The sequence below is a fragment of the Notamacropus eugenii genome, chromosome 1, assembly GCF_028372415.1.
Source record: "Notamacropus eugenii isolate mMacEug1 chromosome 1, mMacEug1.pri_v2, whole genome shotgun sequence".
In the NCBI taxonomy this organism is placed as follows: domain Eukaryota; kingdom Metazoa; phylum Chordata; class Mammalia; order Diprotodontia; family Macropodidae; genus Notamacropus; species Notamacropus eugenii.
This window is the reverse complement of record NC_092872.1, coordinates 497,511,472-497,532,660: the sequence shown is the minus strand read 5'-3', so window position 1 is coordinate 497,532,660 and position 21,189 is coordinate 497,511,472. Positions and strand designations below refer to the sequence as shown.

The window sequence follows — 21,189 nt, the reverse complement described above, 5'->3', positions numbered from 1 at the left end:
TCAGAAGCTATAAGAGTCAGATGGCCATCATGATTAATTTGAAGTCATCTCTTCCCATGGGAGTTTTCCTAAGGAAATCCAAAAATAAGTAGATGCCACTATCCCCAGTGCTCCAGATATTGCATCTTATCCATGACTGCCTGCATCACTTAGCAAGTATACTACCACTAACTCAATCCCAATGACCGTGGATCCATTACCATTACTCCTTCAATAGCCAGGTGCGCTTATTTATTTCTCTCAAGCACACCTGAATTTTCTTTGACTTTAGGCTCCTTGAAGGCAGGAATTCAGCCTGTCCTTTAAATTCTATACCACCCAGGTACCTGTGTCCTTCTAACCACAACTTGGGAGCACCTCAATACTGGTTTCTTGAAAAGAGAGCACCCAGCTTGCAAGGACTGCTAAATATGTATCTCCACTAGTCAGAAGTGTCAAAAACAAAGACCAAGACCAAAATGTGAGATATTAGGGAGTATGCAAGAAATTAATCCTGCAGAATCCAGTTAAAGAAAAGAACTAAATTAACTGAAAGTATTATTGTGTCTGATTTTGCTTGGAAGGTTAGAAACACTGGACTGATTGTCCAGTGAAAGGACAGCAAAAGGCCAGGAGAACCCCAAAAGGAATACAAGATACATTCCCACAGCCAAGAAAAGGGAGATGGGTCCTGAACAAGAGCACCCAAGGAAGAGAAAAATGGAGGAAAAAGTCAGAAACAGATTCAAGGAAGGCTCAGGGAACTGAAAGTAATTGGGTATAATGAACAGAATGGTGAATTTGCAGTAAGGAAGGCCTGGGTCTGAATCCTGCCTCAGGCATTTAGCAACTGTGTGACTCTGGACAAACTACTTTACCTCTCAGTCTCAGTTTCCTCATCTGTAAAATGGAAATAACATTAGCAGCAACCTCACAGGATTGTCGTGAGGTTCAAATAGGATAACACAAGTAAAGAACTTTGCAAATATTAAAGCGTATATAAATACTAGCTATTATTATTATAATGTGGAATTTCGAAGAAAAAGATTCTTGCAATTAGCTCTGGGGTAGAAGCGACGTCAGAGATTCAGTTTGTGCTGTTCCTGAATTATTGACCTTGCTTTTTACACTTAAGTTCCTTAAGAGTCATATACTCCTATGTCACAGTGGCCTTTATCCCAACAAGAGAAGGTTTTGTCTGTTTCCAAAGCCTCCTACAAGTTCCAAGTTCTGTCTCTGCTTCCCTAGCAGACATGACCCTTGGTGATACCTTGGAGGCATCTACAATCCCATCGCTCTTGCCACCTCATCTGAGTAGGCAGTAGAAAGAAAGGAATGGGATGAGGGAAGTATACTCCCAATCTCACTAGGAGTTCATGGTCCCTGTACAAAGGCTGGTGGAACTGAGGATGTCAGATGGATTCAATTTCACATGCAGGATGCCATTTCACAAGCATGCTGCCCCCCTGAGTCCCTGGTCTCACTGCATTTCCCCACGCACACACACTCAGCACAGGTCCCTTTGGGCATCAGCACTGACAGCATGCAGGCGATGAGAGGACCAGTCATCCAACCCCAAAGGACAGAGTTGGCCGCCTACATTTTTCCGTGCTCCACTTTTGGGGGAGGAAGAGGTTGGAGAAGGAAGGGTCCAGAAGGGTGGGGAAGAAAGTTCTGGGCAAGCAGGAAAATGATAGACATAGTCACATACCAAGACAATAGAAAAAGAAATAGAAGACATGGAAAAGTCTTATGCTCCTTAGACAGATTGTCAAGAAGCACAAGTTCATAAGGAATTTGGGGAGTTGTTTGGGGCTTTTTCCCACCATCTTGTCCAGTCTACATAGGGGGACACTGAAACTGGCCTGGGGGCCAGGAGAGGGAGGATGGAGGGAGGAGTATCTAACACTCCTTCTCTGTGTGGCTTGGGACCACCCTGAGCTTCTCAGAAGCTCCTCCCCAACACACACAGCGAAGAGGCATCCTTTTGGTTGATGTAGGCTGCTTACACATTAGTCTAACTGCATAGTAGAGGTTCTAGATTGTCAGACCTCACCGAAAACGAACAGTGTAGGATCCACTCACCCGGGAAGGTTTACTTTTGAGCTTTCAGAGAAACCAGCACACAACTTTTCCTTTTAATTTTAAATTTGGTTTTTTTTCCAGCTCTGGAAAGTAAGAAAAGCATCTCATCTTTCCTCATCTTTGCCACCACCAAAATGAATAGAAATTTTCCATCCTGCAATGCTGAAGCTTTGCTTAGGACATTGCTTAAGAATTGATCCAGGCTAGAGAGTAGGATGGCCAGGAGGGTGGCTATGGGTCATAATCCCAATAGAAGCTGATGGATGGCTGGAGAATGCTCTCCAAAGTCTTCCCTCCCCCTACATCTAGTACCTCTATTAAGCAGGGCAGTATTTAGAACAGAGAGGAGCAGGGCAGAGAGAATGGGCCGTGCAGCAGTGGGTTAGTCCGTGCGACGCATTTCCCGTGGTACCTAGAGTTTCCAGAGCAGCATCCACACAGAGACTCTTTGCACGGTTTGCTTTTACTGGAAATGAGGGGAGAGCACAAATTAGTTCGGGAAGCCAACGCCAAACAGGACACTTTCATTCTGGTTTGTAGATGCATCAAAAGAGAATTAAACGCCATCCTTTTAAGGGCCAGGCTTATAGCGGAATCTGTACTGAGCAGCTCCCCGGGTGCAGGCTTCAATTTGTTTAAAAGGAAAAAAAAGAAGAAAGGAAAGAAAAAGGAAGAAAAAAACAACCCAATCAATTCAAAGACTGAATAGAGGGCACTGCTCAGCCTCCAGTCCAGCATCACTGAGAAAGTCCCTTCATCTTACCATTTACTGACTTGGGGCAGCAACCAGCTTCAGTAAATGTAGTAAGGGGGACTTCAGATCAATTCTTCTGCCTACTTGGAAAAAAAGTCTCTTTTTTCCCAAAAGTTTATATATACATTTTTTTCTCTCTAAAGTCAGAGTTCAAGTAAACATTTCTTTTAACTTATGTATTATTTTTTGCTATTTTCATGCTGACAAAAAATAATACTTGGGATTGGGCTTTGTCAAAAACTGTTTGAGAATGCCACAAATCCTGCAAAGCCACAGAGCTAAGGAAGGGAGAACTCAGAGGTTCCTTCGTTTGAAGCTCAAACGTTTTGGGGAAGAAAGGGGAAAAGTGCAATTCAGCTTTATTGACTGGTTAACACACCAACAAAGCTTCACAGATCCGGCCAAAGGAGTCTGACATTAATTTCACCTTGGCCTCTCACGCCATCTGACATTCCCCAAGCCAGGCCTCCCCTGTTGTGGAACAGCTACCACTTTTTATAGGTGTGCCAAGACAATTAGATGAAGCTGAAACTCAAGTGAAACTCAGTATTATTCAGGAGGCAATGGTGGAGGTGTCATTGGGTGACTTCTCAAACTAATAATAGCTTTAATGCAGAGAAACCAAACCTGATTCCAGTTTGAGCTTGGAAGGCCACGTACATGTCACCTGGGTCATAGAGGACTTTGCAGACATAACTTGTTGCTTCAAGGAATTTAGCCCACGTTGCAGTACAATCCACCTCTCTCCCTCCCTCTAAAGGCCCAAGATGTTTATCCACTTCCGCTGAACAGGCCCTGGTATGGGCACAAGTTGACTAGTACACTGAGATCTAAAGTACCCTCTTTAAAATTTAAGAACCTCTGAACAGTATACCATGCTTCCTTATTGGCAAAGGTCTGTCTTTGCCACATGTTCCTCTCTGATGGAGGAGGTACTAACCACATTTTCAGATGCCCCCATCTCAGCACCAGAAGCTGAGATCATCAAAGTTAAGATTTAACCCAAACCCACATTTTTTTGTCTAATTGTTTTTTAACAGACAGATTACTAACAACAAGAACAAAATTTCCCTTGCTAAAGCATTTGAACTTTAATTTGGGTATGTTTAACAGCCTGAAATTCAATTAAACTATAAGTTTAATAATTAACATGATCCCTTTAACAGAGATATATTAAGATCCCCAAAATCTGCTCCTTCCATCTATCACATGGTCACATGGATGCCCTAGATGGCTTCTTTTGCTGGAGAAGAGGAAGTTAGCTCCTTGCAGGGAGGGTTTCTCCTATGTCAGCCCAGGTCTACAGCATCTATGTAAGTTACCATGAGCTCCAAGGCAAAGGTTCCTTTGAGTGAGTACTATGTCAATATGGCAACCAGCATATAGATTTTGACTAATAATAGTCAGATCTCATCACTTGTTTTATCCTGTACTGTTGTTTTACAGCCAGTGTTTTACCCAAGAACCATTCTCAATAGTTCTGAAGATTTGGTGTTTTCAGAGAACAGCAAAAGTAAGTAGGAGAGAAGGTCAGCATGGTGAATCATTGCACACCATTCATGACGCTGAGGGCCAAGTCTCTGCTTCATGGAGAATAGTGCAAAAGGACCACGCTTGGGTTGGCAAGCAGTCCTTCTTTACATCCCACTTCCCCATTCTGATCTGTCACCTGTTCAGATCAGCCAAAGGGAGCTCTTTGCACAGCCCCAGAGCAGTTTATAGCCTGCCCCCTCTGGGTGGGTTCTTGAGGCCTGCATGAGGGTGGCACAGTAATGCCTACACAGACTCTCTGCCGAGACCAGACAGCACAGAAACATGACTCAAACACCTAGGCTCCACTTCCTCAGGGCAGTGCTGCCAGAGGGCTGTGGAAGGGTGGGAAATGCACATGAAAGGAGAAAGAGGTGAAGTGCCCAGTATATGGGCAAAGGTAGAGATTCCTTACCTCCCCAGTCCCAAGCACAAATACATGAGTCAGCAGGAAATGAGATGGGATGAAATAAAATGAAGCACAAAGTCAGAGCATTCCACCAGTTCTCAACGAAGGGCACCAGAAGCCAGGCAGGCCCTCTGAGACCTCAGGCCATAGCCACGGTGATATGAGGGGAACTGGATCTCCAGGACATTAGAAAAACTTTATCTATTTAGTTTTATAAATATAGATATCGCAAAACTAGCCTTTTCTAATCTTTTGAATTTTTGCAAACTTAACCGTTATCACAAGAAATGGAGACTTGCCATAAATTTCACAGCATAATCCTGGGGTCATCACGACCTCAAGTGACCAAAATCACAAGTGAATATTCTCAGCATTATACAGTTCAAAAGGGCACCTATTTGTGTCCAGGAAATAGAATTTTATTGTGACAAGTTGAATTTTTTTGTATGTAACATCTCCTACCTTTTCAAAGGCCAGTCAATTTATTTTATGCCACAATCTGGCATAGTTGGATTTGGAAATATAAGCATAGCTTCTGCATAGATGGTTACAATTCCAGGGCTCACTCAGGTCGGACTGTGGGGCAGAGGAAACTACCAGGAATTGTCTCCACAAGTCTATCTGCCCAAAGGGAGCAAAAAGATAGCTAACTTGCAGCTATAAAAAAATACAAGTTCCTCATGGAGCTAGGAGAACCAAGCCCCAATAGACTGTGAAAGAAAGCAAGGAGAATTAATCATCAGAACCATCCTAAAGGATGACAGACATTTACGTTTCATTTCCCTGCCTGGAACAACAATGCCATCTATCTGAGCACCTGCTAGGAACGGAGGGTGGTTCTGGGTATCGAGCAGAGTTCTGGAAGAGGGATGTACAGAATGTCACCTATTTCCAGGAAGCAAAAAGGCAACCATGAAGGAGGGTTTCCATAACATCTCACTATGAAGGGTACCATGATCAATTAGCAACAAATCTGACACTTTGTGAACAACCAGCACTCGTGACATCAGAATCCCAGTCATTAGGGCTGATTTATGTTATTTAGGGAAACCAGGAACTCATTTCCATCAGACAGCTAATTAATGGAAATTGCACACACTCAGGAGAATGCTGTTCAGAAAAGCATAAGATAAAGACCTCCACTAAATATGGGATGAGGCACTAGTCAAACATGGCAAAACCAAATCACTATCAGTTTCAGGGCACCAGTACCCTAAAAATCAGGTGTGGCACTTACCTCTTTGCTTTCATCTAGAGAAACTAACCTCTCCACTACCATTATCCTGGACTTAGGCCAACCTCAACTGTCTGCCTTTTCTTAAAAAACCTTGGGACTCCTAAGTGGACTAGGCTTGGAAATCTACAGGGAAAGGTTTGAGTAAATTTCTAAAACATTCCAGCATCAATGTTTTGAATTTACAAAGTACTGGAGGCCAGGGAGGATGCATCTCATGGAAAAACACATGGGAAAGAGGCTGGGCTATGCTGGGAATGAAGAAAAAGGCGGAGTGGGAGGGGAAAGGAAAGAATCATACAGAGCACATTACAGTATGTCATCACAGGAGCCAGTGGTATGTCCTCACCTTTAATCCTGCCTTCAGTGAGAGCCACCTCATCTCAAAGAGGACAGAGCAGAAGTCAGAGAGACCCAGAAAAGGGTAATGACAATAATTAGAAGCATTTGGGGTGAGGGGAGGTGATATATTCCAAATTGGGGGTGGGGGAGAGAAACAAAGAGACTGTCTAGAAACTACTTGGAGTAGAAAATAGCAAGTCACTGTAACAAGCAACACAATCCTGAATAGCCCAGAGGCCATTTGGACACCTCATGATCATTCTTACAACACAAGACCATGGGGTCAGGTGGGAGAGACTAGGGGAGAGGAGAGAGTATACTAAGGCAACAGAGTTGAACTAGATGAAAGGAAAGATCTGACTCCACACAGAAGGAACCTGAAAAGTACATAGGGATAGCACCCAAGGGCAGGGTTTGTATTCATTCTCAGCTAAATCTGATCACTGAGAGGACCACAATGTCCTTCCCCTTTTCTCAGCCAGCCATGGCTGAGAAACAGTCTTCCCCAATGGACCATCAGTTGTGCAGGAAGTATGGGGCGGGGAAGGGCAGGTTAGCATGGAGAATTGGGCCTAATTCTTTCCTCCTAAGCCCCTAAAGCCAACATCAGACCTCACATGTGTGGAGCCACACCTCACATTCTTACAGAAGCTGACTGAGGCAGGAGTGTCTGATGATCTGGCTCTGCTGTTGAACCACAACTCAACTATGAAAACATGATCTTGGTGACCGGCATTATTTAGCAGCTTGTGGACTGAGCACTTTGGAGACTATGGCTGCACATATAAGCTCAAATAAGGGAAAAAAGACTCAAGTAAGAGAGGGTACAGCCCTACAGTCTGTTTGAAAAATTGTCCTCATTTTTCATACTGAGGGGAACAAAAGAAATTTTGTTATTGCTCTCTTTTCTTAGCCATGGGTCTTCTGCCAAGGCTTTCCTACGAAGCCTCACACCCTGCCATGATCAGGCAACCTCTAGCAGCCCAAATTACACAGAACCTTGCAATGTCAAAGCTAGAAAGAGCCACAGATATTGTCCAGTTGGACTTCTTCATTGTGTAGATGAGGAAATTTGGGCCCTAGAGAGTATAAAAGTATTTTCCTTTCCTTTTGTCATATATACTGCCTTTCACTGACTCTTTTAGACTAGGGGGCACGAGAGAGAAACAGCCAAATTCAGTATCTAAAGAGTTCCTCAAAAAGTGGTCTGTGTCTACAAGAAGAAACAGGGGATTCCCTAGCTGACAGAGCATTTGGCTCAAAATTTCTACAGGCATTCTGAGTCTGTGGTTGAATTTTGTTGAGGAATGGGGAGGCAGGGTTGATAAATCACACTGGAAGAAAGTCCCTGGGGCCTCCAACCAGTCACTCCCTGATTTGGACAGGCAAAAATGAAAATTTGAAAAACTCATTCTAGTATCGTGCCTTAAACAGTGGCAGACAGGTTTTCTCAGTCCACTGTGAAGACACTCTTGAGTCTTTGTAGGATCCTTTGCCAATTATGCTGAGCAAAGATTTCTCCCCAGGGCACAGACCTCATGGCCCCTGGAACAGAAGCTACTGATTACTCTGGTCCTACACCCACCTACCCACTGGTCAGGAGAAGGGAAAGGGACACTGCCTAGAACATCAAGTCCTAGCTTGACTTTAGTTGGCTAAGGCCTAGACTAACTGTGCAATCTCACTCTGGTCTAAATATATAGCTATAGATACATATCTATATCTAGATATAGATGTATATTAAGAATGGGGTGAGGTCTTAAAGAAAAGCTCTGCCTTAGGGTCATGTATAGTAACAGGCTAGATCAGAAGCCTCTTTACTACAAGGGGGTGGGAGAGGTGACCCTGAAAAACAATGTGCAATCTGCCATCAGCTGTCCCCAGAGGCCCCCATCCACAGAGCCACAAAATAATTCCAGAATACATTGAGGAGAAACAGTCAAAACAAAGGAAAAGTGATTTAAGGACCAACATCACCATTGTGCATGTGATACAGACAGACAGACACACAGGCACAGTCACACAGACACCCACAGACTGCACAGTGAGAAGCGCACACACAGAGCTTGTTCTGCCCAGGGTACTCAGCTCCCTTTGGCTGAATACACCACAGACGGAAAAGAGGGCTAAAGGTAGATATATAAATACACACACAAACAGAGCAGTATACCAAATAGAGCATGGGAAGGCAGGAGGTATACAGACCTTGGCGATGGCTCAGGCTGAGGTTCTTTCCTTTAAACAGAAGCAACAGTGAGTTAGTAGATGTGATCAGTACAAAGGGTACAAAACTTGTATAACAAATGGCAATTTCCACCCAACAATTAATGAGCCCTCCTGAAGAAGGCAACTCTGGACTGTGTAGGCCCGCCCCCCTGGTATTTCATTCTGAGGGAGTCAACTGAGATGAGTGCTTTTTCTTTGCCTTCCCAACAAGAGATTAAAAAGACACTTTATCCAAAAACCCAACCCTGTTTCTTATGCAGGAGATGGGAGGAGTCCTGCTCACTCCAATTCCGACATTTTCCCATAGGGTAGGATAAGGCCTAAAAGGAAGAAACTGGTCTTGGCTTCTTCTCTGCCAATCCTACCCAATTCAAATGTGTTCATGAGGGAGATATGAGAAATAGCTTTTATACGGCTATTCAACTCAGCAATCACCCATTCATTGCCAGATTTCTCCACTCAACCTGCCCAGCACCCCAAACTAGCTCATGCTTCAGCCAAGGCTATGAAGTGCTAAGATACAAACCTGGAGATGGGAGGTTAGTACTCCTGCTTCGCAGACTAATCCAGGTCACCTTCATTTTCCTTCACAGTAAAACCCCCACCCCAAACCACAGACCCCCAGAAAAAAATCTAGATGAGTTGATCATCTTATGCTGGGGGCCCACACAGGCTCCCTGGAACTCAGACCCAGGCACATCTGAGAGAAAGGGAAGGGCTGTCAGGGACAGAAGGGGTGTCAAAGACACAACTACCACTGACCTTGTCACACAAATTGTCACTGCTTGTCCCTGCTCAGATTTGGGGGCACTTTCTGCCTAAGCAGCTGTAAGCAGCTTGCCCCGTAGCTCAGTATATATATTTTTTCCCCAAGAATGCACAACACAAGGGAATATAAACACATGGGGAAACCATACAAAAATGAATCCCCAAAGCCACACTTCTGTCTATAGGTAGCCTCAGAGTAGAAGAGAGGCTAATGTTCTATGTCATTAGCTACTGCCTTCTTGTCCCCACAGCTAAACTGAACTGACTCCTCAATTAAGGCAACGCCTCGAGTTACTGGAGCAACGGGCAGAACCAAGCAGCCTAATTTAAACGTCTTAATGAAATCGCCTACAGTGGTGTCATCCATAGCTTGGTAAAGAAGGGTGCTGGAAGTCAAAAGCCCACAAAACAGGTGGTCAAAAAATCTGTCATGCCAGCCTAAGGCAGAGTTCACATTCTAACATTCTCCCTGGTCCTCTGACTTCCGTAAAGCCAATTTCTCAAAAGAAAAACTTTCCAAACAGATGCTATGAACAAGCAAATAATAGAATCCTAGGATAAGGAGCCTCAGGAACTATCTAACTCACCCTATGCCAACTCTTGCAGAGCCATCTTCCTTTTAAGATACTCACAGAAGACTAAATGAAGAGGGGGTTGTATTGTAGTAAGGTTGGAAGAAAAAAAATCATGAATAAAGGACTAATTGTGAGGAAATCCAGACACATGAAGACCTACAGAGAGCACAGACAGGGAGGAGCAGTGGGAAAGAGACAGATACAGGCACAAAGAACCAGAGATCTCATGAAACAATTTTCCCCAGAGTCTTAGCCACCTGGCTGCTGACCTGAAAGTGAGTCCAGATTTGCTCTTCAGGTTTCGGAGAAGTTCCAGTTGGTTGAGAGGTGGAATCAGTCTGGAGTATAAAAAAGAAGAGAAGAGTTAGGTTTCTAATCAGAGCAGTCAAGTATCTCTCAAAAGAACCTTTCTTCTATTTCTCCCATTAGTATCAGCTTTAAAAATGGGGAGTTTGACTTAAATGCTCAAGAGCCACCCTAAAATGGTCTTGACATTAGCAGAAGAGAGAGAGAGAGACCTCATTTTATGGTCCTAACCCTAACCTTCTGGGGAGCAATACCCTTCTGTGCTCCCCACCAATCTGTTTTCAGAGGATTAACAAAAAGTTAAAACTTTGGAAGAAACCTCACACATCGTCCAACACCATCATTTTACAGATGAACAAACTGAGACCCAAAGGAATTGTGAATTACCCACAGGCACACAGCAAGTTAGCAGGAGAGATAAGATTGGAAACTACATCTTCTGACTTCTACTTCAGGGTTCTTCCATTACACTGCTCTGACTTATCACAGGGGAGCCAAGGAAGGATTTAAGCAGGGAAGCGACATGAAAAAAAATCAGCGTTTAGAAAAAAGTAACCAGACTATGTATGTCTAGAATAGATAGAAGAGGGAAAGATTGAAAGTGGGAAATAAACATTTAGGAGGCTATTGGACATATCAGACATGAAGGGGAAAGAACCAGAATTAGGGTAGTGGTAGCTACAGAAATGCAGAGCGGGGCAATATATGCTATCAACATTGGGAATGAGGATGCTTAATTGATTGAGAAGTCTGAGGAGACACAAAAGTCAAGGATGACTTCTTTTTCTTAAGTGATGGTCAGACGGGGCTTGTCTAAACTTGGGTACTTGTGGTGGTCTAGGGCACCATGGAAGACAGGAGTGTCTTGGAAAAGCTGGCTGCTGAAAGAGAAGATCCCAAAGGCAGAGAAAGAAGGACCAGAGGTGTCTCATAAAAAAAACAAAAAAAACAAAAAAAACTTAAAAAAATTCTGTCTTTGGAAACCTGCTGGCCCCAGTGAAAATGTAGAAAATAGAAAAATAGGACTGGCAGCAGCAGATGAGAATTAAATATCCTATTGTCTCTGTCCTTCCTCTTATTTCACTGGTGGTTTCAGTTTTAGGACAGAAGTGACAACAATTTTAGCTTCCAAGAGGGCAATTTGAATTGGAATCACTCAGTAATTTGTTTGGTAAAGCTGTCCCTTTAACAGGGACCTCTTCTCATGAACAGCTGCTCTATGTTTTATTCTTGCATTGATGATAATAACTAGCATTTACATAGCCCTATGTTAAGGTTTGCTTTATGGACGTCACTTTGTTTCATTCTTACAACAACCCTGCGAGGTAGGTGCTATTATTATCCCCATTTTACAGAGCAAAAAACTGAAGTTTAGAGAGCGTAACACAAATAATAAGTGTCTGAGTCAGAATTTGAATTCAGGTTTCTGACTCCAAGGCTAGCACTTTACCTAATGCACAATTTCAATAGCTGACAGTTGTAGAGCAAGGGGTTGCCAAAAGTTTGACTTCTTAACCCTGAAAGGAAAAACCTAGCCCCTAGAAGCTTAGGATCATATATGAAGGACTTCAAGAGACCTTGGGCATCATCCTATCCCACTGTCTTCTTTTTATTGTTGAGGAAACAGACCCAGGGACCTGAAGTGATTGGCCCACAAGGAGCAAATGGGAGGGCTAGGATTTAAACCTAGGTCCTTCGACTTCAAAACTTACACCTTTTCTGCTGTACCGCTCTGCCCTTCATATTATTGCCCTTTCACTGAAAAGGTTGGATAATATTCTGGATTTGCCAGATGCCCTCCCTTGAAGCCAGAGAATAATGCACACTTTGCAAGCATCATGGGAGCAATGGTGAAAACTCAGGCTCCACAGTATCCCTTGAGATTCTAATTGCTTCTCCTCTCTCGTGTGATAAGAGCAGTCCCTAAGTCAGGGCTCTCCCTAGGAAGGTCTCCAAGAAGTTCACACTGATATTGCCTGAGCCATTCTCCAAACATGCCAACCCAGACACAGAGACCAAGGAGCTAAGTGGCCCAAGCCAGCAGCCACTTATCCTCATTCTATTTCAGGCTTGGCCTCTTCCCAGACTAGTTTCTAATGCCCCATGCCTCGACCCCCACATGCTAACTGGGCTTTCTCTCTCTCTTCCCTGAAGGGTCCCTTTCCTTGCAGAGGGAGGTGAGCTCCAGCTAGAGGAGGGATTTAGGGTTAGAAGCAGGAAGGCCTGGCCACGACGGTTAGAGGGACAGCTCATGCTGAGGGTTCAGCCGCATGGCTGCCACAGAAGAGGGTGAGCCCAGCTGCAGAGTCTGCTTCATCCTTCCCTGTCTGTTCATTATACAGGCCCAGACCTACAGCCTGTTCTCCCGATCTCCCTCAATCCCACTCCTCCCCAGTTCCCCGACACCAACCATAAGCATTCACCACAGATGGGAAAAAGAGCAAGAGACAAGTCGGTCTCCCACACACACATTCACATGCTCACAACACACACACACACACACACACACACACACACACACACACACACACACACATACATACACACATACACTGGGTTAGAAAACACAATACATAAGCACCTCAGAGCCAAGGTCAGAGGAAAGTCATGCCTGAGACACAGATAGATCACCATCACAAAAGAGAAGGGTCAAGGGAGGAGAGGCAATAGCATGTGCAACACACATGCGAACGCACACACACACAGACACATACACACACCATCACTTGTCAGGAAAGTCCTGAGTGTTTCCTAAATGGATCATGTCTTATGGTGGATGAAAGAGCAATGAGGAATTCAAGGAACTGGGGAGGGTGGAGAGGGCAGGGATGGAAAGTTGAGGGTATCATACCCAAAGGAAAGAGAATGAGTAGTAAGGGTCCAGTGGGCAGTGGGACAGCCAACTCCATTTGACAAGGCCAATGAGGTCTCCCAAGGTAGCCACAGCGCGCATCTGGGGCATCTAAGAGGGTTGCTGTTTTCATGTTTTAGAGATAGCACAGGGATAACACACAGATACCTCAACAGCTTGAGAGATTTATTGGAGACTTTATCACCCAAGACCAAAATCTCACAGGCATCAGAGGTATCTTAGCTTTGGTCAGCAGGCAGTGGATAGGCTGTGCATGACTACTCAGACCAAAGGCTGAGAAAATCCATCTGTGTCCCCATCATGACGAGTCTGGTTCACGTTGAGCTTTACTTTTAATTCTGATAAAAGGGGCTGGGCTATTATGAGACAACTTCAGGCTTTTCCAACAGAATTTCCCATGCCATATCACTATCCAGCACAGGTGAAGAAGATGGCTTTGTTGGTCACTAATACCACTGAGTCAGGTCAGGCATGTGACCAGAGGTAAACTAAAACCCATCTTCCAGGTCAGGAGAATTGTTCACCCTATGAGCCTAAAATGACACCAACTCCCATCTGGGAGAAAAAAACATGAGTCTCTCTTCCCTAGCTTTTCCACCTCTATACAAAGGTTCTGGGGCCTCAAGCCCCAGGTTGCCATAGCAAGATCAAGCATCCATTTTCTGAAATGAGTAATCCTTTAGGCTCCTTTGGCCTCTGTGCCCCTTAGAATGTGGTCCTACCATGTAATAAGATATTTGCTATTTTAGTCATTGTATTTATAACTTGCAAGGCCTGGCACTATGAGGCCTGACTTTCCCAGAGTTCTCAATATGTTCATCATCAATCCTCCTAGGCACACAGAGAACTTTGTACATCAAAGCATGGAATTCCCTCTGCCCACAATAGCTAGGTATAAACCTAGTTCCCACCTCCCACACCAGCAGGCTATCCAGAAGTCAGTGCTGATATGCATTTCTAGGGGAAGCAAGGACGAACAAATATTTCAGTTTTATGTTTTCAGTTTCTACTACAGTAGTTTAGCTTTGGAGGGAAGGCAAATCCTCCGACTTTCTTCATAATTTAGGGTAGGAGTCCTGGGGAATTGGCCTCTGTTCCATGGAGCAGTCTATAACCAGGAGGACAGGCAGCAGCTAACAAAACAATGAGGGGCTGAGAAATGGAAATAGGAAGAAAGGATGGGAATAGACATCAGAAGGAGAGAGCAATGGGAGAGGATAAGCCAAGGAGAAAAGTCAAGGAGATAAGACAAGGAGAAGCAGAGAAAGATTAAGAAACAGGAATATAAATCAAAGGAGAATAAGCCATGGTTCAGGAAGGAGCAGAAAGAAATGTGAAGAGTCATGGAAGAGGAGGTTCTTTGCACATCCAGTCTAAGGTGTGTGTGATCTGTGGCTGTTATCACGGAGGCTGAGCAAACCACAATTACCCCCATTTTCCTTCATTCCACCGTGAATTCTCTCAACACTTGTGCCAAACCACAAGGAGGGGTTTATGAAGCTGCATGGAATTAGCTCTGCAGGCTGTTAGTGGGGGGTTGGCCCTCGCTCCTTTTTGCAGTGGTTTGTTTTGGTTTTTCTTTCAAAAGCCTCAAATTGTTATAATCCCAAACGAAGAACAAGAAATAACACCACACACAGCTTTCTGATTCACATGCACTTCATACCTGGAGGCCCCGTAAGTTTGTGTTTGCGAGCTTTTTCAAGTGTTTTCACACCAAAAGAGACAGAGAAAGAAAGAAAGAGAGAGAGAGAGAGGAAGGAAGGAAGGAAGGAAGGAAGGAAGGAAGGAAGGAAGGAAGGAAGGAAGGAAGGAAGGAAGGAAGGAAGGAAGGAAGGAAGGAAGGAAGGAAGGAAGGAAAGAAGAAAGAAAGAAAGAGAAAGAAAGGGAAAGAGAAAGAAAGAGAAGGAAGAGAGAAAGGAAAGAGGGAGGGAGAGAGAAATGGGGAGTGAAAGGGAAAGAAAGAGAATGGAATAAGAAGAAGAAAGTCGGGGAAAGTGGGAAGGGGGGAAAGAACAGAACAAAGGAGTTAGTCCATGGGGTAACCGCAGACACCTACGCAGCTGGAGGCAGTAAACTGCAGTCCAAAGGGCCCAGGTTCTTGATATGATGAGTTCCTGTTGCCTAATGAAAGAAGAGCTACCTTCCAGGGGACATTGGACCCTGGGACCCTAACCCTCATGGGAAAAGAAAGAGTCAAAAGAATTGTGGAAACTGCTTTTAATAGATCCTTCTCCCCTTTCTTTCGTTCCTTTCCAGGGTGCTCAACTGGGTGGCCTGCGAGTATCATTGAGTCTAATAATTCAAAATTCACACCCATACTTTATAGAAATGGAGCTTCTAGGAATCTTACCACTCATTTCTCAAGTCAGGGCATCCCCACAAATATTTGTACACACCCTGTTTTCAGGCTAAACTAGCAGTGAAACACCACAGAAATAAGCTCCAGGGAGACATAGGATGTTTGAGAACTTCTTGCTAATCCAAGGAACACATTTGATCACTTTAAGCCATTTACTCACCAGTTGCTTTGGGGTTTAGGTGCAGAGAAATTACAATGATGTGTCTATACCAATCCTGCAGTCAATCCAAATGAACACTGCTCCAAGTCAGCTTAGGGATAGGAGAGTGAATGGTGGGTACCAAGAACTACCGTTTGGATTCCTCAAGGAATACCATCATCTCCCCCCCAAAGAAATAGAACCTACTCTGAGACTAATGGTGCTGCCGGAGTCAGAATAGATGAGAGAGATATAGTTTCTGGTAATTTTCCAGGAAGTTCAACTAGGTGACCTGCTGGTATTATTGGATTTAATAATTCAAAATTCAGAGGTATTGTTAAATTTCTTCTACCTTTTTTCTTCCTCTTTCTGCTCTGAACAATCCTCTTCTGGAGGGTGTGTGTGTATGTGAGAGTGTGTGTGTGTGTGTGTGTGTGTGTGTGTGTGTGTGTGTGTGTGTGTGTGTGTGTGTGTGCGCGCGCGTATCTGTCTGTCTGTCTGGTGTCTATGCCTGTGTTTTCCATTTAAGAATGCTAGCCTGGGGTCCATCCTGGTATAAAATTCTTTCTGAGTACATTTCAGACTCCAAGCACATATGGGCTCAAACCCAAGACACAAGATGGTCTCATTGATCCTTGTATGTAGTAGTCAAGGGAGTTCTCCCCAGCACCCTAGCAGTCTCCCCCTCTTTGAGAGGGAATTGTAAGAAAAGGAAGAAACCTGTTTCTAAAGCCAGTCCATCTCTATAGAGGCCCTCCCACCACAACCCCAGATTGGGCAAAGAGAGACCCCCTTTGACGGGGGAGGGTAAAAGGGTCAAGAGGCAAAAGGCCCAGAGTGGGCAGTTCACACATGTGGCAGAGAACACAATTCAGCACCAACATGGACTAGGCTGAGGAACATTACCTCCATTCCAGGGCAGCTCTCTGGGGAGAGGGGGAATCTTTCTTCTCATGCTGCCGGAGCAGCCCATAACACAACGCAACTAACAGTAAAGAAAACAACAACAACAAAAAAACGGGGGCAGAGAAATAAAGGTGAAAACAACTGCGACAATATAAGCAAAGAACAAAATTAATACCATGGAACTTAAACAGAGAATCTTAAACATATACACTTTTTAATGAAAATAAAAATAAAAACAGAAGCAAAATAACAGAGTTAAGGACAAATTATAAAACAAGGTAACACCACAAGGAGGCTGTCTAAGGACCATAGTTACAAATCACCTGGGGGTGAAAAGCTTCCCAGGACTTTCGCTCCCTATGGCAGAAGGGCAACAAAAACAGGATTTAACGGTGGTACCTGTACATGGGGACGGTGACTGTGCGCTCATAGTATTGCCAGGTTGAGTGAAGGTCTGTCCGAGAGAGGTTGGTGGCATAGAATCTCCAAGCAGACTGCGGCCAAGGGAATGGAGCACAGAGAAAAGACAGTCGTAAGCCAAACATCTTAGGTCACAGATAGATCGCACATCAGAGAATGTGAAAGCTAGTCCTATCCCTTAATTTTACAGACAAGCAGAGTGCCAGAGAAGTGACTGGACTTGCCCAATGGCACATGGTTAGTTACTGGTAGAACCAGGACTACCATCTGGCTCTCCTAATAAAGAGGCATCATGGAGTCATGGAACATTGGATCTCAAATCATTAGAGCAGGTTCCAATCCCACTTCTAATACCTACTCGTGGGACCCTATAGTCCAGCAACATTGGCTTTCTTTCTCAAATGCGACACTCCCTAGCTGATATTTTTCACCAGATATTTTTCACCAGATATTTTTTCCCATGCCTGGAATGCTCTCCCTGCTCACCTCTGCCTTCTGACTTCCTTCAGGACTCATCACAAATTCAACCTGCTACAAGAGGCTTTTCCTTATTTCTTCACCTTCCTCTAGGTGCTTTCCCCTCTAAGATTACTTCTCATTTACACTTTATACACCTTGTATTCATATATGTAGTTGTTTGCACACTGTCTCCCCCATTAAAATTTAAACTCCTTGCCTGGGTTTGTCTTCCTTTTTATTCTCAGTGCTTAGCACACAGTAAGTGCTTAATAAATGCTTGTTGACTGATTAGCTGTGTGACAATAAGAATGGTCCCAGACTCCTCACCTTTAGAATGAATATGATAATAATATAATCTGTATAATTAGAAATAGTATAACAACTTGCATCATCTCCCTCACAAGCATCTTGTAAGGATTAAATGGGATAATGTGTTCCAAATGCTTTATGAGCCTTACAGTTTTCTGTAAACATCAGCTATTATCATTATTTTAAGTCCAGTGCAGGCCAGGGCAAACTCCTTGCACATAGCAAAAGAAATGGCATTGACTTTTCTCTATTGACTGCAAATAAGAAAGTCTTGCCAACACCAGTTAGTCACTCAGTCAATAAAAACTTAGTAAGCACCTACTATGCACTAAGGATTTGGGGAAACAAAGAAAAGCAGCAGATTGTCCCTTCTCTCAAAAAGTTCAGAGTCTAATGGAATAGAGGATGATACAAATTGGAGGTAATTAACGGAGGGAAGGCATTAGAGTGAAGAGGGATTGGGAAAGGCTTCCTGTAGAAGATGGGCTTTTAACAGGGACTTTAACGAAGCCAGAAATTAGATGGCAGAGAAGAGGAAGGAGAATATTCAATGCATGGGAGACAGACATTGAAAATACCCAGAATCTGGCAATGGAGTGTCTTATTTGAGGAATAGGAACAATGCCAGGGTTACGGTATCAAAGAGCACATTGGGATGAGGGAGAGGGAAGATGCAAGAGTAAGAAGACTGAAAAGTAGTGTGCTCCTGCCCCCTTCCAAGTTGTCAAAGGAGCTGAGGAGCAACTTCTAGATCAGTTCATTGGGATTAATGTCTTGTGCTCAGCCTTTCGCCCTACATATGCCTAGAATTCTCTCTCTTTCACTTCACTTCTCTCCCTATCCAAAACCTACTCATCATTCAGGGGTCACCTTAAGTCCTACCTTGTCCAAGGAGCCTTCCCTGGCTACTCCAGTCTTAATGATCCATTCCATCCCTGACCATCCTTAGTAGTCAGATTGTGTGCCATATTTTGACCCCTGGTTATACTGTGCCTTATATCATTCTCCATTTTGTATGAAGAAGTTCTATTTCTTCAATTAGACTGTGAGTTCCTGGAGGTCAGGGACAACCTCTTACCTTCATATCTAGGCATGCTACCCCATTGCCTAGAACAGAACTCAGCAGACAGACTCACTGACTTCAATTCAATGCAATTCCCTCAAGTGGGGAAATGAGGGTCAACTTAAACTCTCCTTCACTTTGTCCCATCTAAGACAGCTATTGGTATAGGAGAAAGAGGAGAACATTCTGGATAAAGGTACTAAGCAAAATATGCCAACCTTTCCACTTCTAGTGTTCAGGATTCCTTGGTGTAGACATCTGTCTACATTACCAATACCCCAGGTCTCAGGAAAATTTCTATATAAACTTCATCTCATTTGTACAAAACCAAGTCAAGCAAAACACAACTGACTTGATTCTGTTTGCACTGTACAGTCATTAAATCTGCCTGAATTTTTACAGATCTACTTAAGGCATCTGTCAGAATTCATGAAATGATTTTTATAATTTATTTTAAGGCAGCTCCTCCCCTATGCTGTCTAGCACCTTCCACACACTCCCCCAAAATACCATTGGCCAGTCTCCCATCCTCAGACCCTTGGTCCAATCTATTCCCACCTTGAATTATGTCAAAACAACTCTAAATCCCCACATGGGAGAGAGATTAGAAATAAGGAAACATATCCTCTCCTACCTTCATCTGGAATTTTCACAGTGAGCCCTTCATTTACCTACCCATCTCCATCAAAAAGTAATTCATGACTCTGAACCAGGTGCCTTTGTGAACTTTCACCCTCTTCCCAGACAGTACCAGATCTTGCTGGCCTCAGGGCACTAAAGCAACACGAGGATATACCAGTCCCTATGAAAGCAGGCTGGGTAGCCACCTTAAACTAGAATGTGTTCTTTGTAGTAGAACCACGTTTAAAGGGGAAAGGTGAGAGTTGGGAGTGACCAGGGCAGGCTTAGCCTGGCTTCCAAGGAGGAAGCACACAACTTGAAAAGTTTTTAAGAGCAGAAGGCTGTTGTATACTATATGACATGTTTCCATTTCCTCTCTCTAGGAACCAGGCTCAAATCCAGATGAAAGCAACATAATTCAATGAACTCTTTCTATCTTGGGGATACTGATTTCACTTCAAAGTATCATAGCATTTGGACGCATTTTCTTTGTCAATCTAAGGCCACCTTATTTCCAACTCTACTGGTGGGGAAAGTTCATTCCCCCTAAGGGAGCTCGGAGCAAGATTCTAGCTCAAGAAATCCATGTCTCTCTTTTAAGAGACTACTGGATAGAGTACTGGACTTGGAGACAGGAAGACTTGTGTTCAAATCCCACATTAGACACTATCACTTAATCTCTCTCACCCCAATTTACTCATCTACAAAATGGGAACAGACCTTCCTCATGAGGTTGCTGTGAAGATCAAATGAAATAACATAAATGTACAGGACTTTACAAACCTCAAAGTGATATATAAATGCTGCTTCTTATTATTTATACTGCTAATACCAAAGTACAGAGATCGTGTTTGGTAGTGGACAGCAAACTAGCCCTGGAGTCACCTCTGCAACAGACTGACCATGCCATGCCGGGCAAGTCACTTACACTTCTGTACCTCAGGCAACTCTCCAAAACAATAAACTGTCAAATCTACAGGGGTAGGCATTTACTCACCAGGAACTTCCCTACACTGAGGAAATTACAGGTCCAGAATTTATATGGCAGTTTAGTGCTTGCAAAGTGCTTTCCATATGCTATCTAATCCTCACAACAACCATCTAAGATAGGTTTTGTATTCCCCAGTTTACAGATTAGGAAACCAAAGCTGAGGGAACAAAGAGATTTGCCCAGATCACATAACTAGTAAATAGCTGTCTGAAACAGAATTCAAACTAAAGTCTTCCTAATTCCAAGGGTAGCACTCTGGGTGTTACACCACCCCTCTGCTATGCTACTACCAGAGGGATCCCATCCTAAGGTTTCTGACAATTTAAAGAGCTGGTGTCTCTTTGTTCCTTTCATTCATCCCAAGACTCTAGGAACCCTGGCAATACCTGAATCAGGCCGGCTGCAGGATTTCGCCTCTTCTCAAAGTGCTTCTGACGATGCTGTTCTTGGACCTTCAGAGCAAACCCCGAACCTAAAATTCCCTGAAATTCAGAGATGTATCACCATGGGGTAAATTAGGAGAGCTCTCTCACAATTCCTATGTCTGATTTGCCCTCCTAGTAGCTCAACATGCATCCTACAGTCTCAAAAATGCCCCAATTTTCCACCTTCATCTCCTTCATCAGAACTCCTCAATATAATGCTTCATTCTAAAATAACTTCTAAAATAATAGAAAATTACTAGATCAAAAAGATGGCTCAACAAAAAAAACCTTTAAAATTTTGATAATTTGCAGTCTGTAAAATGACATTAAGAAGTTCAGTTGAACTTTTCAGCTCTCTACATTCTCATTTGAAAGGCAACATTATTCAGTGGATAGAGATTGACCTTAGAGTCA

At 43.6% G+C, this 21,189-nt stretch overlaps 1 protein-coding gene across 9 annotated transcripts in view; it reads right to left on the bottom strand.

Annotated features, from left to right (window-relative positions):
- Window positions 1–21,189, bottom strand: part of KCNQ2 (potassium voltage-gated channel subfamily Q member 2) — a 168,970-nt gene that overhangs the window by 23,677 nt on the left and 124,104 nt on the right. For 4 of the 9 annotated variants that reach the window (XM_072643690.1, XM_072643722.1, XM_072643730.1 and 1 more), the window contains exons 7-11: window positions 20,737–20,832; window positions 16,887–16,981; window positions 14,747–14,776; window positions 10,172–10,240; window positions 8,539–8,568 (exon numbers count right to left, since the gene is read on the bottom strand). In XM_072643690.1, the coding sequence (XP_072499791.1) occupies window positions 8,539–8,568; window positions 10,172–10,240; window positions 14,747–14,776; window positions 16,887–16,981; window positions 20,737–20,832 (320 nt within the window). Of the gene's footprint in view, window positions 1–2,476; window positions 2,531–8,538; window positions 8,569–10,171; window positions 10,241–14,746; window positions 14,777–16,886; window positions 16,982–20,736; window positions 20,833–21,189 lie in introns of all 9 variants that reach the window. The other 5 variants (XM_072643698.1, XM_072643736.1, XM_072643714.1 and 2 more) reach the window with 3 other exon arrangements.